This window comes from Onychostoma macrolepis, chromosome 18, assembly GCF_012432095.1.
Source record: "Onychostoma macrolepis isolate SWU-2019 chromosome 18, ASM1243209v1, whole genome shotgun sequence".
Lineage (NCBI taxonomy): Eukaryota > Metazoa > Chordata > Actinopteri > Cypriniformes > Cyprinidae > Onychostoma > Onychostoma macrolepis.
Window position 1 is genome coordinate 12,628,636 of NC_081172.1, and position 17,202 is coordinate 12,645,837.

Below are 17,202 nucleotides of genomic sequence, written 5' to 3' on the forward strand. Positions count from 1 at the left end.
CCTGGAGCTAATTTTTAATTGGTGGATCCTCTCTCCCTCAGGCCCAGTTGAGTAGGTTATTCCAGTGGTTTTCATTCCATGTCCTGGAGACCCTCATCTCTATACATTGTATTCACCATCTAACACCTTTACACCTATTATCTAACACCTCTTTCGGGCTCCAGGAACAGTTTGAAAAGCCTTAAAGAGAAATAGGGGGCCCCTCATCACAGGGCTGAGAGAAACACCACCATCTTCTTTACTAGGTGTGTATTTTTTCTTTGTAGTAGATAGCTTTAATTACTTAAAATATAACTTGTTTAAAAGTTTTTATGCTGATTAATTAAGAAATTCTATGTCTTCTTTCTCATAAAATGCGAAATTGTTCAATTATTTTGGTGAGGTATCGATTATATTTGAAATCTGTTTGGTCATTTACTTTTCATTTTCCTCTCACTGATACACGGAGGTTCTGGGGTTTTGCATAATAAAATCGCACAGCCAACATCTCTTTCCTTCTATCCACCACAAAACACCAACCTAAACAAGCTAATTTGCTAATTTAAAGCTAATTTATGTGCTACACGAATCCTGTGAACATTTAACCACAATTAAGTCGGTTTAACCATATAATTAAGTTAACAAGATTGCTCAAAGTCAAGGTTTTAGCTTCTATTTTATGTACTACCAAATGGCGGTGGGGCAGTGTTGTTCACACGTGGTATGTCTAAGGGTCATGTGACTACAGAGGACCACTGTTTGAGCCAGAGGATCGCACATGGTTTACAATTAGAACCTGAAACGTGTGGAACGACACGTCTAAACAGCAACTATGCAAACCCCCCTTGGTCCTAAACCTAAACCTAATAAAAGAAAAAAGATGAAGCAACAAACTAGACATAAACCACTTTGAGTAAATTAACTGTTTTATTACGTTGCAATAAAAAACGAGTATAGATAGATAGATAGTAATATGAGTCGAACCGTTTAAGAAGATTCTGTAATATACATGGTTTATAACACTAAACAGGTGCAATTTGTGTCCCTGATGTGACTTTCTGATTTGAGGAATAATCAGCTGATGCAAAAATCAAGACTTATTTTGTTTGTCATTTTCCATCGTCCACTTGCAATATTAGGGAATATGCATGTTTAGATTAAAGTAAAATATAGGTAAAATAAAGTAAAATATATAAAGGGATATAGAAATTGGCATATTGTATAGCCTACCAAATATATAGCTTTGTTTTTTTTAGCTGCCAGAACGTTTTATTGAAAAGACCTGAAGGTCACGAGGTTATGCTTAGGTTCTGTTACCAACTCTAATGATCATTTTAAGCAAATGCTTCAAAGACCTAATTATGATTATCACCATTGCATTTTGTAAGAAACCTGTAATGTCAATTTAATCTATTAAACTGACCACCTTGTTACCTTTTGAAGCTATTTATATTCCAACCTGTTTTAAAATGTACGCAGGCCTATTTTGTTTTATATTGCACAGTGTATTTCAATAACAATTAAACATTGTTTCCAAAAATATTTTAAAAAACACATTATTAAACTGTAAATGACCCACATGAAAGCTGTGATAGTAATCTATTTTCGAAGGCATTGTTCACTGATGTTGTAGCTCGAGTTTGGAATGAAGGGGACGTGACTCTGTGGTCCAATCAGAGAACAGAATGGGTGTGGTCGGGTGACGTGAGGTCAAACCCACTCGTCTTCAACATACTGCGCACGAATAAACGCGTCTGAAGCAGTGTGTTCTTCATTAGAGTAGTGCGTGCAGTTATACGGTGTCAGTCGGTTCCATTAAAGCTGCATAGAGAGTCTGTGACTTAATTCATTGCCTGCAAATTTTGATTATTTACGTTTATACCAGGAACCAACAGCAAAGATGAAGACTAAATTCATCAATGGCGTGTCTTCCTCGCCTTCACTGTCTCTGGGTTTATTGGTAAATGAGAATGTCCTCGAAGTCCAGCCAGACACTGGGACCGACTGCAAAGATATTATTCGACCGGATGAGCCCGACCACCAGACGAAGCATAAGGCGTATCTATGGTGTAAAGAATTCCTTCACGGAGCCTGGAAGTCCATAGATGAGGATGACTTCCAAATCTCTATTATCAGGTATTCTGGTGTGCTACGTGACTAGGAATGTAAATAACTGAGACAGAACCGGTTTTACTCGTGTCAGATGCCGTTATTTCCGTGACGTTATTCGGAAATAGGCGACACTGTCACTGGAAACGCGTAACGTTAATGGTGTTTCTTTTCTTAAGATGGTTTACTGTACGTTTGCTTTCATTGGTCATGAGATGATAAAGGATTGCCCAATATTACTGTTTTTTGTATAACCATGTCTGTGTCTCAAAACCGAGTGAGCTGCCTTCATAGTACGCATTTTCAGGCATTACATGAGTAATATAAATCGAGTATAAATGAAAATGCAAGCCTCGTTATCTGCCTAACACAGCATTTTTGAAAATAGAATACAAAAGTGCTGTCTCAAAATGTAGTGAGCTGCCTAATGAAACAACATTGTGTGTGTCAGCAAATGCAGCATTTTTAGGCATCAATTTTGGTGCAAGAATGATGCTCAAAACAATGCCTGTTGGCAGCATTTTCTTAGTGGTATTCTCCGGATGTAAATAATTATATATCCTGATTCATTGTAAGAATGCAGTTATTTATCTTTTCTAACATATATATTTTGCTTTTAGGGGAGGTCTCAGCAACAAACTGTTCCTCTGCGCTTTGCCAGAGAAGCAACCAAGCATTGGAGATGAACCACGAAATGTGCTCCTTCGTCTGTATGGACAAATTCTGCAGGTGTTTTGCTATTTTTTTTTTTTTTTTTTTTACTTTGTGAAATGTATGAATTATGTGCCATATTGCACAGTAAGGTCTAATGAGATGCAAAGCAGTAGGCTTATGTATTAGAATTCTTGATTTATAAATTTAGTATTTTTAAAAATATGATAAACTTGAATGCTTAGTAAGATCCGCACCTGTGCCTTAAACATTTCAAACCAAAATTTGACACAATATTTGTTAACGTTTAAGATGTATTGGTCAAGTTTTTGTGTAATTTTCCTGTAGTAAGCTAGGAAGGATACATACATGCCTACATATGCATACATACATACAAGATTGCCAAATGTTAAACCTTGCCATTTAGTCTGAAACTAGGTATTGTGTATCTGGGAAAGCTTGGATGGCAGTAATTTCAATTTAAACAGTTAAAACAATTAAGCAGTTCATTAATTTATGCATTAAACTAACCAAAGATAACTTGTAATTATGATTTTACAGAAGTTGTGAGATATTCATACCTAATTTCATTCAGCAGATGGCAACCCCTGGATCAGAAATCTCAGTTAAGAATGGGCATTAAATCGTTCCCCAAACAGAGATTTTGTATTTGTGTGTGTACCCTCTAAATTTAAAGAGGCAGTTTTTATTGGGTGATGTACCTCCATGGCTGTACTTGCGTGTCTTCTTTGCCGTAGGCTTGCCAAAGGAGCGTGCCTTGAGCACTCTTGTTTCCAGGTGATCCCAGCATACCACTCACGGTACAGTATGCGATCCCTGAAGCAACAGCATTGCCTTCAAGTGTATGCGCATCTCAGTCTTTAAAATCTTTGAGAACTACGCTAATAATGTGCCCTTTCTAAAGTATTTTCTGCCTCTGTCTGCTTTTTTTCAACCCTTTATTACTCCGTTGAAAAACATGTAGGTGCTGGTTACATTGTTATATTAACAAAGAAGTTATGGCAGTGAATTATAAAGGATTTTGCTGGCATTCCAATTTTTTAATAGAATAACACTTATGCAACACATATTCACTATTACATAAGAGTGTTCCCTCAATAAACTCCTGATTTGCTGCTTATTGATAGTAAGTAAGGTAGATGTTGAAGTAGTTATGTTTGGGTAGGGTTAAGGGATCTAGATTATGGTCATGCATTAATATGTGCTTTATAAGTACTAATAAACAGCAAATACGATAATAATCTAAAGTATTAATTATCTTATTGCAGTAGCATTACGATAATAGCAACATCACTTGCAAAGGGTGTGCCTTATGATTATTGTTCATGTAATGACAAAATTTGTTTTCATTATTTTTTATCTTTAAAAAGACTTGAATATATTTCAAGTAATATTATATATATATATATATATACACACAAAATGTATTGTTTACATTATATAACAGATAGATTAATATTTTCCTAAATATAAGTTAGATATAAACACATGTGAATTAACCCATTACTAAGAAGTGACTAAATGTTCCCTTTAGGCTTTGGCTTTTGATTTTTGTAATGATGAGTTGCTTTTAGTCTCTGGATGTTTTTCAGTAAATTATGTAGAGATACAGAAGTCACGAAGCTCATGACGCCATACCTGATGAGGTGTCAGTAGGTCCACAGTCCAATCCTCTGAAGTCAGGTGTTTAAACGTGGAAAAGCATTAGCTGAAGCCATATTACAAATTCCAGAGTGTGTGGACTTTGCTACACAGTGATTCACAAATAAATCTTACAGTTCATTAAGGCATTTTATATGAGTTAATTTTAAATATGTGCACCAATAGTAACCTGTGTTGACCGTTATTTAACTAGACACACTTTATTGCTGTCACTAGCATTCACATCGCTCATGTGAGATTTACATAGTGTTTATTATCATGGACACCAAACCCTTTAGATTTTTTCATTCTAATAGAGAATAGCATTGTGTACTAAATATTTGTGCTAGGTCTCAGTGGAACATGGTTTTGATAACTGCTGTTATAAAAGATTTGATTGTTTGATTCCCCCCCCCCACATCTGTGGTCATGAAACAAGATTTTGGGTTAGTATCAAGCCTTTTGTTCAACAGGCCATACATTTCTAGCTCTCAACCCTCTTTAACACGCTGTTCTTTTTTTTAATCACAAAGTTAATGCATTTGTTTAATGCACTTTCTTACTGTGCTGCCAAAAACACGGTGTCAATAGTTTTTAGTGGGTTCTGGAAAATAGCTCTGTCATGTAATGTTGCTACTTTATGGGAATGGTCAAACTGATCTGTCACATAAACAACACTTTGTTCTTATGGATAGTCTTTTGCTTTTTCTCTTATTGCTAGATGTCCTGTAATAAAGGGGATTCCAGACAATCAAACACAGAAAATCACTTTCAAGTAAGTAACATTAGCAAAGGTCTGTTTTTCTATTGTGTTTAAGTGAGCAGAATGTGACTTTATAGGCTTGTGTTTCTATAAAAGGATTTTGTCTTTATTCCACCTCATCTGACGTTTTATAGCAAATATAAGGCCAAAAAGAGGACAAATTCCTAAAAGCATTACAGCTAGTTAAACTGCTGTTATTGTATTTTTTACCTCCTATCCCATCATCCTCCAAGGCCAAGGGACATGCTATTTGGGTCATCAGCTATGTTTTGTTTGGACCTGTCTCAGTTGTGATTTCAAACTTTTAGGTCAAAAGTTTCCATGAGCTCTCTGGTTTATTATTGTTACATTCTCGTGTTTTGGGGAAATTTGGTCACTTGGGACCCCTCTTATTAATGCATCACAAAATAATTTTGTTCAGTATTTTTGTCTTGTTTACATGCATAAATGTATAAGATAATAAGACTTGTGTTCAGTAAATGCATTTTCAACGGAGTTTATTTTTCTTACCTCAACTTCATTTTTTTAAAACTTAAAATAAAAAATCCAATTTAACATTTTAAAAATGTATAAAAAATAATTATTCTCTGAAACCAATTCTTTTGAAACCAATATTATACAATTTTGTTTCTCCAGTAATATTGTCTTGGTTTAACAATATTTAACTATTTTTACTCAAAATGAGACAAACTATTCATTCTAATTATATATCTTACTAATTATATGAAAATTATGCAGAAGGTTCATATTCATTGCTACAAAGAGATATCACCCAGAACTGATAAGACTCATCCCCTGTCACATTTTAAATTTATTTCCCTGAGAGTCACATAGCAATGCATCCTATCAGAAGCTTATCCCAGCATTAACCTCACTGTCTCGGTTCAGCATCAGCTGTCTGGCCTCAGCCAACTTTAGTTCTATCTGTTTTGCATGTGTAGTTTTGTGTGCATTTATCTAGGTGTATTCCGCAGACTAACACAGGGCTGTCAGTGGTGATACTGTTGAGATGGACTGCCCCTCCTCACTGGACACTGATAACACCTGCATGTAGATACTGCCCTTGTGCTGCTGTGAACTGATCTGCTTCAGTAATCCTGTGATTATGCCTTGTGTATTAACTGGCACTGGAAAAACCCAAGCAGCTGCTGCTCAGCAGTCACATGGCCATTGCTTAGTCAGAGAACAGGGTAGAGAGAGAAAGCGAGAGAGAACAGGGTAGAGAGAGAGAGAGACTGACTGACTGACTGTGTTTGAAACCTGAAAAATGCTGGCTTTGCAGGCAGTATATGGAGGTAGGAAGGCAGCAGCACTGATGTATCCTACGCACACTGTTTAGGTGTGTGGTGAAAAGTATAAAAGTGCCATCTAATGGAATGATTGAAAACATTAATTCAAATAAATGCATTTTCCCCTATTTCCAAGAAATAAGCCTTGTAGTTATTTAAATATTTGGTTATATTTGAAGCTCTTTTGCATTTGTTCTAGGACAAAGGTGCCCATACCTTTTCCTGGAGATCTACATTCCTATGGAGTTCAGTGCCAACCTGATCAAACACACCTTTCTGAAATTATCAAGTGTTCCTGAAGATCTTAAATATTGTTGGTTCAGGTGTGTGTGACTAAGAGCTTAACTTTGCAGGAAGGAAGATCTCCAAGAACAGGAATGGGCACCCCTCTTTATAAGTCATTAGACACTACCACAGGTGTAATCAGACACACCTGCTTGTAATTGTCATTTAATCCTAAAGACCTTCATTAATCAGGTGTGTTTGATTAGGGTTGGAACTGAGTTCTGCAGAACAGTGGCCCTTAAGGCCAAAGTTGAATGTTTTAAGTCACATTAAATTGTAGTTTCTAGGAAACCTGTCTTCTAGGAAACCAGTTTCTGTAGGCATAGGTGGTATTTTCGTAGAAGAGTGCTGTCTGTTAAATCATTTGACTCACTGGGCAGCTGACCTAACCTAAAATACCAGACATTTCAGAACAAATTTAAATGTAGAGCTTGAGTCATTGTCATAGTATGTAAGCAATATTTTAAACAAAGAGTTAGAAAATTGCCGGTTCCCCAATACGTTCCTACATCCAAGGCAAGCCAGCGATGGTGTTTCCGAAGTATCCTTTGAGGAAGTTTAATTTCCTTCCAGATTTTTCCGTCAAAATTATCCTCCAATAGGAAGGCCATAGTGTCCTGTCGAATTTCTGAGAGAACCGGATGTTTTTTTACTCTGCAGGTCAGCTGATATTCCCTCAGCAGTTTTGTTGCGCAATTGCGTGCCATTCTTGCGTAATGTCAAACATTGAGATGAAATGAGCTCAGGGCTTTTACCTGACCTTATTAAATTGATCTGTAGTGAGATAAAAGACTCGAGGCCAATGCATTATTTGACTTGGATGATTATAGAATCAATGCCATGATGATTGTCTTAATTGGGATGAGTATTTGAAGAGATTTTCCTTTGGGTTATCTTCTAAGCAAGAGCCTGTGGTGATTTAATGTCACTTATTGAAGTGTTTGGTCATCTTGATTATTAGCACTTAGCTAAAGATTTTCTGTTGTTTTATAGAAGACTAAATACAGGAACTACTTGTGCAATGCTGCCTTTAACTGCACCTGGGAAACTTGTTCCTCTGAGTCAGACATTCATTATTAGGACGTCACGCATTCATGTTGGAAATGGAACATGGAAGTAGTCTATGCAAAACAAGTAATATACCAAATTATAACTCTAATTATTAAAAGTAACCAAACAACTACGTCTGAATTCAAAATAATGAAAAATATTAATTGATGTCTTATTTATACATGGTATCACACCTAAATGTGAAGTAAACTGTGAAAAGCTGAGAGCTACACCATTCGCTACAGTCCTCTCGCTGGTCGCTATATAAATAATACATAGATTATACAAACATTATCTATATAACAGATCAGCGTTTCCACCATGTTTCAAATAACTTCTAGAGTTTCCCACTTGTAAACAGGACATTGTTTGGCCAGTCCTGTGCTCGGAACTCATAATTACAATATTTACTGTGATCTTAATGGGAAAGTTGACACAAAATTTAAAACATTAAAGCCATAATTTGTTTACCCTCATTCCAAACCTGACTTAATTTTCACATGGAACAAAAAAAGATAAAACTTTTGATTAATGCAGTTAATTTAATGAAAAGATCTAAGACGAGAAATTTAAAAGTTTGAGTCTGATGTTTTCAATGAATCAACTGATCCAGACTTCTTTTTTTTTCAGCACAGTTCTCGTTCACTTTCATTATATTGAAAATTGATTGCCCAATATTACTGATATAATTGAATTATATTGAGTCATATAATTTTTGTTTTTGGCATTTTTTTGGACTTTCTGTTTGCCTGGACCGATTTACCATATTGGTGTGCCAGTTTGTGGTCAAAACTGTTGGGTAACATTGTCATGTGACATCAGTGGTTCAAGTTAATGTTAAAGGAATTCTGTAACATTTCAATCATTCATGTTTGCAGTTTCAAACATTTGACCTACCAGTTTTGGATTCTTAAGGCATTAGTTCAATGTACAACACTCAATGACTGATAACTGGTAAATATATAATCTCTTGGCCATCTATTTTTAGATGATCTCTAATTGGAGGAAACGAGTAAAAGCAGAACTGTAGAATGTTTTGAAAAATTGAGATGCCTTACACAAGTACTTCCCCCACATAGGAAGGGGAGCTCTTTTGGTTCTGTGTATTAACACTTGGCACAGCCTTGTCCAAAAACAGGCTTAATGTCATTGCTAGTTAAGCAGCCACAATTAATGACTGGGATGTTTGGCAAGCTCTGCCTCGCTCAGCACAATTGCCTCTCTTGTTTTTTTTCATTTAACTCACTTTGCTCCAGCACTGCCATTAATTTTGCTTCTGCCCATCACCACTGTTACAAAATGACTGGCTCTCAGATAGAATTGGTTTCAGTGCAGTATTTATTGTCCTTCATAGCATCACAGTTTTGAATTACGTTCTTCAACTTGAACTCCTCTTTAAGGGCTGGAAGGTCCAATCAGGCTAAGCAGGTTTTCATGGCAGTCTGTGTGGTTCGATGATAGAGCTTGGCAGTTGATTTACCTTGTTGAGTGTTCAAACTGTATCCGTATGTTTTTGTGTTTGCAGGGAGCTGATGCCATGGTACTGGAGAGTGTGATGTTTGCTATCCTGGCCGAAAGGGAGCTTGGGCCCAAACTCTATGGCATTTTTCCACAGGGGAGACTGGAACAGTTTGTGCCTGTGAGTCTTCAAGTTTGCTGCTATGATGATTGAGAGGACAGTCTGGATGTGAAACACGGTTTTGACACTAATGCTTATGAATCCCTTTCTTGCAAATTGCAAGAAAAACCAAATGACATTTTAGGCAGAATGTCACTTTTTCCATTGCTCTGAATGATGTTCCATGATTTTAAATATACATAAACTTAAAACTGAAGTGCAACTTTTTGTATTTTAGTTACATAAGTGTTTCTGTTTTAGTTATAAAAACACAAACTGAAAGTTCAATGTTTGCCTGCAGAGTCGAAAATTGTCCACAGATGAGCTGAGTGTCCCTGGTATATTTGCTGAGATTGCTGAAAAGATCGCCAGATTTCATGGAATGAGAATGCCATTCAACAAGGAGCCAAAGTGGCTGTTTGGCACCATGGAAAAGTGCGTGATCATAAAATATCTGTCAAATTAACACTTGTCCTGTGCTGAAAATCCTTTACCTAATTTGGCTGTTCCAGCCTTTTAAAAATTGCTTGCATGCAATGTTATATAATCACCAAAATATGAATTCAACTTCTTTTCTTTCAGTTAGCACAGGTTTGTATTTCTTTTTGGAGCTTACTGATTGTAAGCTGATTGTTGACCTGTTGATCTGAGCTTATGGACCTCAGTTTTTGAGTGATTTTTTTTTTTGTAGACTGGTCATTTTTGACCACCACAAGTGTAACAAGGTGGGGAAAAAAACACAAAAACGATCCTTTTTTGAGAAGCTGTTTAAACGCTGTAGGAGCAAAGTCAGTAGGTTTTAGTCCAGTGTGATAACATTAACTAGCATTTTCAGGAAAAAGGAAATCCCCTCTTGGTCAAATGTTCATAGTGGGTGGGAAACTGCATCCTTACTGTCAGGATGTTGACAGGATTGAGCTTTACTTTACTATACTATATATTAATATTTCACTCTAGCTTACTTAATTGCTAAAAATAGAAGAGTTACTGTCAGTATTGATGGCCAACACTGCAATCTTTTTGTACTCTCATCTACTGCACAGGTACATGGATCAAGTGCTTCAGCTCACCTTCACCAGGGAGCACCATCTACGTAACTTCTCCCGCCTTTTGAGCTACAACTTGCATCAAGAGATGGACAGTCTCAAGTAAGATCTTTATTGTCTTGATTATTCAGCACAGCTGTGATTTCACTTCTGTTTTAGGGGAATTATCTTCTCGTCATACGTTTTCAGCATGGTTTCGTTGACATGCTTTATCAGAACCCCTGGAAACTGTTCACAGTTTAAGAGATTTGAGAGTGACTGATAGCAAGATAATGTATTGACAAATACAAAATGTGTTTGCCGGCTGCTCATAATTGATGTCTTTTGTATGCTTACTTAAATGGCTGTTTGTGTACACAGGTTTCTACTTGAATCTACTCCCTCTCCTGTTGTTTTCTGCCACAATGACTTGCAAGAAGGTTAGACATGGGTTTAGTACTGTGATTGTCTGTATTTTATTATTGTTTCTAACAAAGGTCCACTCAGTGTTTAATCAAATGTTTTAAAAGTGCTGCCATGTTTTAAACAGGAAACATCTTGCTCCTGAGTGGCCGTGAGAACACAGACAGACAGAGGCTCATGCTAATCGACTTTGAGTACAGCAGCTACAACTACAGGTCTGTAATATTCATAGTCACATCAATTCCTCACATGCTCTATCGGAAGAAGCACGTGCAGCTAAATTCTAAGAAAACAGCCTGGTTTTGCAACAGCCAGATGTTTGATGGGAATTAAGTTTTGATCTTTTACCTCCCACATCTTTAGAGCTGCATTAAAGAACTGTCTGATTCTCTTATTCAAGACAACTCGGTTGTTTCTGATCAGTTTGGAACGCTTGGGGCGCCCCATTTCTAAGAGGGGACCTCTATCTAGATGTTGAAGGCTCTGGAAATGATCCCACCTTGTTGCTAGGGTACTCGCATTCTTGCATGTGCTCAAACACAGGTCTCAAAGAGGATCCTCAGGCAAATAAGCTCCAAACTGTAACAGGTTCTTTTAGGAGCCTGGTTTTGTTCCAAGGGTGTCCTGTATCAGCATGATCACTGTTCCAGTGGTGGACGACAAGAGTCAAGGCATGCTTTGTTTGTTTTCCCATCCTGCCCTCCAGTGTAGTCTCCTAGGGCTTAAGTGACCCATGTTTAGAACCATTGACAGTGCTTGTGCAGCAAAGCAGTAGGAAATGAAACCAGACTTCCCAGCCACAAAGTTGTGTGCTTTGTTCAGTTTCCACAGCAGCTGTGAGCCTCTTCACAAAGAGTCTCTTTTACAAATGAATCTCTTTCAGTTTGCGCAAAGTAAGAGTCATGTTTTCTCTTATTTTGTGGCTTGGCTCAAAACTGGTAGAAACCTAGTTACTTGCCTCATGATATAATTTCAATCTTGGCAACTCTTGGAAGTAGTTTTACATTTTAATGAACATGACGATATATTTTGGACTTGGCAGACACATACTGCTGCTGCAGAGCAAGTATGGGTTTGCTACTGCCAATAGATGTACAGACACGCTGTTGTGAGTGTGTAAGTTATGTTGCTGCTGCATGATTAGGCATACATAAATCCTGCAGCAGATTTAGACAGGTGGAGCTGGGGGAGGTCAAAGGTATAAGAGGAACTCTGATTGCACACTGCAGGAACAACTTAGAACGAACACTGAACTAGACTATTTTAATATTGACCAAGCAATCTGTGCCATGTAATACAAGACTGCATTGCTATCTAGAGTTTCATGACTGAATTGGATAGACTAGAAATTTATTATCATCTTCCCAAACAGCAATAAGACAATACCTGTTAATCCTGCACAATATTTTAGACCAGGAATTTTAAAAATGAGATCTGAGCACCTGTGCTAGGGGGTCTGTGGAAAACTGGAGAGATTTTACAAATTGTATTTCTAGAGCTGTCAATTTTAAAGTGCTAACTTATCAATTTAGTATATTTAGCGCTATTTTTTTTTGGCAAATTGGTTGGATCAGTATACTAATGTTTGGCATTTGTAGTTTATCAGCACTACACGTCATTCTGAACTGATTTATTCATTATTTATTGAAACCGATCAGAACAGTTTCCAAAAGTCACGATATTCTCATGAATGTGGGAGGCTACCAAAAACAACCTCCTCCACAATTACCAATGATTTCTGAACGACCAAGACTCATGCATTATGCATTATTATCGCACTAACAAATGTTGATGATGTGGTGCTGATCTCCTGTCTTTCTCCCACAGAGGATTTGACATTGGAAATTTCTTCTGTGAGTGGACTTATGACTACACCTATGACAAGTTTCCATTTTTCATCACCAACACCAAAAATTACCCCACCAAAGCACAGCAGGTTTGTAAAATGACTTTTTGGGGTACTTTTATTTCTTCTTTCAAATCTACGAACCATAAAAATGACATTACATTTCATTTTGTTTCCTCAGATGCATTTCTTTCAGAGTTATCTGTTGGAATCTCATGCTGGATTTGAAAACTTGAGTGAGGAGGACCAGCTGAAACTCAAAGAGGATATGCTAGTGGAGGTTAACAGGTGATATACTTACCTCAGATCTATCTTAAGCAGTTTTACACACATTTTGCCATCAATTTGTAATTTCATAGATGATTATGTAACACATTCTTGAGTTTGTTGATTTTGAAATGAGGCCCATATAATAAAAAGAAAAAAGAATGAGGCTATCCCTCTTGGGTCTCGTACTGTACTACAATAATGGATATTGTAAAAAGGCATTTGGACCAAGTTCAGCAGTGATTCATATTTCCAGAGACTTCCCAAACGTTCTTCCATCTGTATTTTGTGAACTCAATGCTCTTTCATTTAGGTTTGCTCTGGCCTCCCATTTCTTTTGGGGATTGTGGTCCATGATCCAGGCCAAAATATCAACTATTGAGTTTGGGTACATGGTGAGTTATTGCAAGAAAGCCATCAAGTCTTTGTGTGTGCAGTTGAGTTATAGCTCATGTTGAGTCATTCCTTTGTACACAGTGCAGCTCTTAGGTAAGACCAGAATTTTATCAACGGAGATCAGATACGTAAAGATACAGCCTTTACAATATTTGCGCTGCCTGACAACCCTTTGGACATTACACAAATACTTGTGAGGTCAGGGTAACATTAAAAATAAAAAACAATTATTGAAGTTTGACCATTTTTAAAACAATGAATAATCTACAATGAATGTCTTAAAAAAATATTAGAAAAATAATAAGAAATAAAATGGACAAAAAAATTTTCCTATATCTTGTAGAACTGATCTATTATAAATGTATATAATTTTAAAAATGCCAATCGTTTATTCTCTAATTATTTTTTCTTATTCTTCACAGGAATACGGCATGTCCAGATTTGACGCGTTCTTTGAGCTGAAAAAGAAGCTCAGGGTTTAAAGGAAACATGCATAAATTCCTAACTGACAGAAGGTGGTGTCATAGAAATATGGTGTCAAGAAAAGAGCAGAGCAAATTTTGAATGTGCTTAAAAGAGGATGCTCTGCGACTGTAGTGATTCAACCGTGCTGCATGGACCAAAATCAATGCAACATTCATATTTAAAAGAAAAAAAAAAAAGGCCCTGTGCATTGAGCGTCCCCAAATGCTGCTTCTCAGTGTTTACAAGTTTAAGCTTCTCACATTTAACACACCAGCCTGAGCCTCTGGACAGTTGGAGAACAATAGAGGAGAATAATGAGGTCACGTGCCATAAAACTAAAAAGACTGTAGGTCAGAGCTTAGGTGGTGGGGAAAGTATTATACGCAGCTGCAGTTTGATTCATAAGTCAAAGAATGCTGCGGTGGAAAGTTCTTAATACTAACTTGAGCCTTAGTCACCTAGTCATCTGCTGTAGTGTTATCTATACAATTGGTGATAGAAGATGTGCTGTGAAGGAGTAAGGTTCAAAAACTGGACCTATTACCAGAAGATGGTACAACAGACCAAACAATGTTGACACTGTGCTTCTAATGATTCAGTATTGTGTTTCCAAGTTCTGTTTCCATTTCATGCCACCATTTTTGCTGGATGATTTACCTCTTTTCTACTTCTATTAGATCATGTCTTGTTTAATTTCTATGTCTAGTAGATCTGCATGATGTGAAGTGAAATACCTGTGGGACCGCACAATCTGCATGCTCCTTAGGAGAGAGATGGTTTGAAATATCTGTCTTAACGGTGGAAGATTTTATGGTTTTGACCATAGTGATGTCATTCACCTCTTGTTAGAGGTGCTTGTTTATTTTATAAGAATTTGCTAAGTTTGAGATTACCCGCCTGTATCTGATTTGATACTGAACTGATAACTGCTAGATATTAATATAAAACTTTATAAGAGTCGGTTCCTAAAATTACAGCCTTTTGTTTTGTATAACAGTTGTTCGGATTACAATTTCACAGTGAACGTTTATGAATGTTTATTCTCTTTTTCTTTTTTAAAATGCTATACAATTGTTTTACAACTGAACAATATTGACTTAGTTTTGCATTTTACTTTGTATAACCTTAATTTTTCATATGCTTGAAATAGAGGTATAGTAATACAGTATTATTAAGGCGGTCTTGTTTTTTTGCTAATGATAATGTCGAAGGCACTTTCTGAAGCAGTTCTGTGAAAAAGTTTTATTACTTGCAAATGTAACTTTTCTATTATTTTTCTGCAACGGAAGATGTATTTTTCTTAATAAGAAAGTGTTCTGTGTCCTTACTGAAATAACATAAGTGGATCTCTTGGCCCTTTTTTTTTTTAACTGTAGTATACTGGTGATTGATTTCTGTTTTCACATACCCCACACATCTTAAATCATATAAAATAAAAAATATATATATTTATTTACATGTTCTTATATAACTGGTCTCTATGAATCTCAATTCTTGGAACATCGGTAAACAGAAAGGATAAGTGAAAGTATAGTGTTGATGTAAAAAAAAGAAAAATTCCTTTTTTAAAATCAGTTGTTTATCTAGACCAGCTTTACTAACTTGTCCATCTGTTAACATCAATATAAAGCCTCTGATGCTTGTTCTCTAAATATCCATTAAATGTACAAACATAAAAAATGAGGAATAGGAAAAAAATTTCTGCTTACAAAGGACTTAAGAAGTGAAACCATTCAACAGGCTGTAATGTACTAATTCATGCTTATGACTGTGAATAAAGGGTTGTAAAATTATTTTGTCTATGTCCTTTTCTTTTTTCAGTCGTTCCCTTAATGTCACAAAAGATTGTTTAAACTAGAATCAAATTTTACGAATCCAAGTTTATGATCATATTCCAAATCTTAATTCATTGATGATAATTATAAATATGAAAATGAGTTTAATAATGGATGAAAAAATCCAGATACACACATAAATTTACACTGGCATGTAATTAAGTTTTTGATCACAAAGCAGATTCAGCTAACCTGACAAGTGTTTTCAGAGGTTTGCTAAAATGTCCTAAAAATCAACTGCGACAGACATAATGGCAGCGCTTTCTAGAAGATTCTTTGCAGAGGTTGAGATTGCCAGTCCTTGATATACTCTTGCACTTCTACAGTAGGCGTTGCTTTATAGAAACACACACACACACACACACACACACACGATGAAACCACCACAAGCAACAGAATTCAGTTACATTTTAGAAGAGTGAATGTAAACCTCCAAACCCATAAATCAGGTAATCATGAGTATAATGCAGTTGCGTGTTTTGTCCTTTTGACAACTCTTTACTCGTCAAAGTTCATTGTAATATTTCAAAGCTCTGAATGAATACTAGGACAGGAATTTAAAGCATGACTTTTAACCCGTTTGACTGGTATACATGCCAACGCATGCTAAAGAAATAGTTGCACAAGACAAAGGTCACTGACGGGCTGGAAACGTTTTGTTTTCAAAAATGCGCTGTAGGGTAGGGTATACCATGTACATTTGGAACAAAGGGATAGTTGAAACGCCCTAAACAACTTGCTCATGGCTCCTTAGCCTTAATTTTTGCCCCACACATGCGTTTCAGCATCCTTTCTTATACAATTACAAGGACGTATGATTCTCGAATCCGGAAACATAGAAAAATTTCTATTTTTAGGGTTATGAATTTAATTTCACCCTCTCCCTTTCGCACGGAATGACTTGTCCTTTCGCGACGATTAAACACTAATATTTGCTACCATCTGTGATTTTATGTTATGGTTTGTGTCCCTAGGAGTTGTCGTGCAATTTAGAGGAATGTGTGAGGTTGTGAGCCTGGTACATTTAAAACACACTGTATTAGGCTAATTATACCTGCAGAATTGCTTGAAATGCTGTCATGTCCCAGTGTCTAAGAATGGAACCAACAAATGTATTCAGAGATGGATTTAAAACAAAATTGGATATTTGTAATCTTTAACACTACTGACATATTTTGTAACATTTTGAGAAATATACAGTGTTTAATGGGCACAGTTGAAACAGTGGTTAAATGGCTAAATGCACAAGCCTATTCATAAACTCTGCAGTTTATTTAGAGAGTGAAATTATGAAAGAAAAAGATATTAGTTGGCAGACATAGCAAGCAAATAAATGCTGTGATGAATTGTTGATCAATGTTTGATGTAGATATTAATTATTCTTCATTTTAATTATGCAAATATTCAATATTTAGTTAATGAACTGTAGGCTGGTAGCAAATAATACTTGTGTACATTACTTTAAAAAAAAAAAGAACTAAAAATAAAATGGCTTTTAAGGCATTTTAACATTTGCTATAAGCGGTTGGTAAAAACATT

The 17,202-nt window shown here is 36.2% G+C and overlaps 1 protein-coding gene across 2 annotated transcripts; it reads left to right on the forward strand.

Annotated features, from left to right (window-relative positions):
* Positions 1–1,698: 1,698 nt before the first annotated feature.
* chka (choline kinase alpha) lies at positions 1,699–15,621 on the forward strand. Of its 2 annotated transcripts, XM_058751136.1 has the most exons (12): positions 1,699–2,115; positions 2,709–2,817; positions 5,123–5,176; positions 9,314–9,427; positions 9,708–9,841; positions 10,450–10,554; positions 10,813–10,871; positions 10,982–11,069; positions 12,682–12,790; positions 12,882–12,988; positions 13,281–13,362; positions 13,786–15,621. In XM_058751136.1, the coding sequence occupies exons 1-12, from the start codon at positions 1,880–1,882 to the stop codon at positions 13,843–13,845; spliced, it is 1,257 nt and encodes a 418-aa protein (XP_058607119.1). In that variant the 5' UTR covers positions 1,699–1,879; the 3' UTR covers positions 13,846–15,621. The 2 variants fall into 2 exon arrangements, with proteins under 2 accessions (XP_058607119.1, XP_058607120.1); XM_058751137.1 differs by lacking the exon at positions 5,123–5,176.
* The last annotated feature ends 1,581 nt before the right edge of the window (positions 15,622–17,202 follow it).

What these genes read in the sequence shown, in the direction of transcription:
- chka (XM_058751136.1), top strand. Translation starts at nt 1,880, where the DNA reads ATGAAGACTAAATTCATCAATGGCGTGTCTTCCTCGCCTTCACTGTCT. An exon ending in GACTGGAACAGTTTGTGCCT is followed by an intron (nt 9,428 to 9,707) that starts GTGAGTCTTCAA and finishes GTTTGCCTGCAG; the next exon opens with AGTCGAAAATTGTCCACAGA. An exon ending in CAAGAGATGGACAGTCTCAA is followed by an intron (nt 10,555 to 10,812) that starts GTAAGATCTTTA and finishes TTGTGTACACAG; the next exon opens with GTTTCTACTTGAATCTACTC.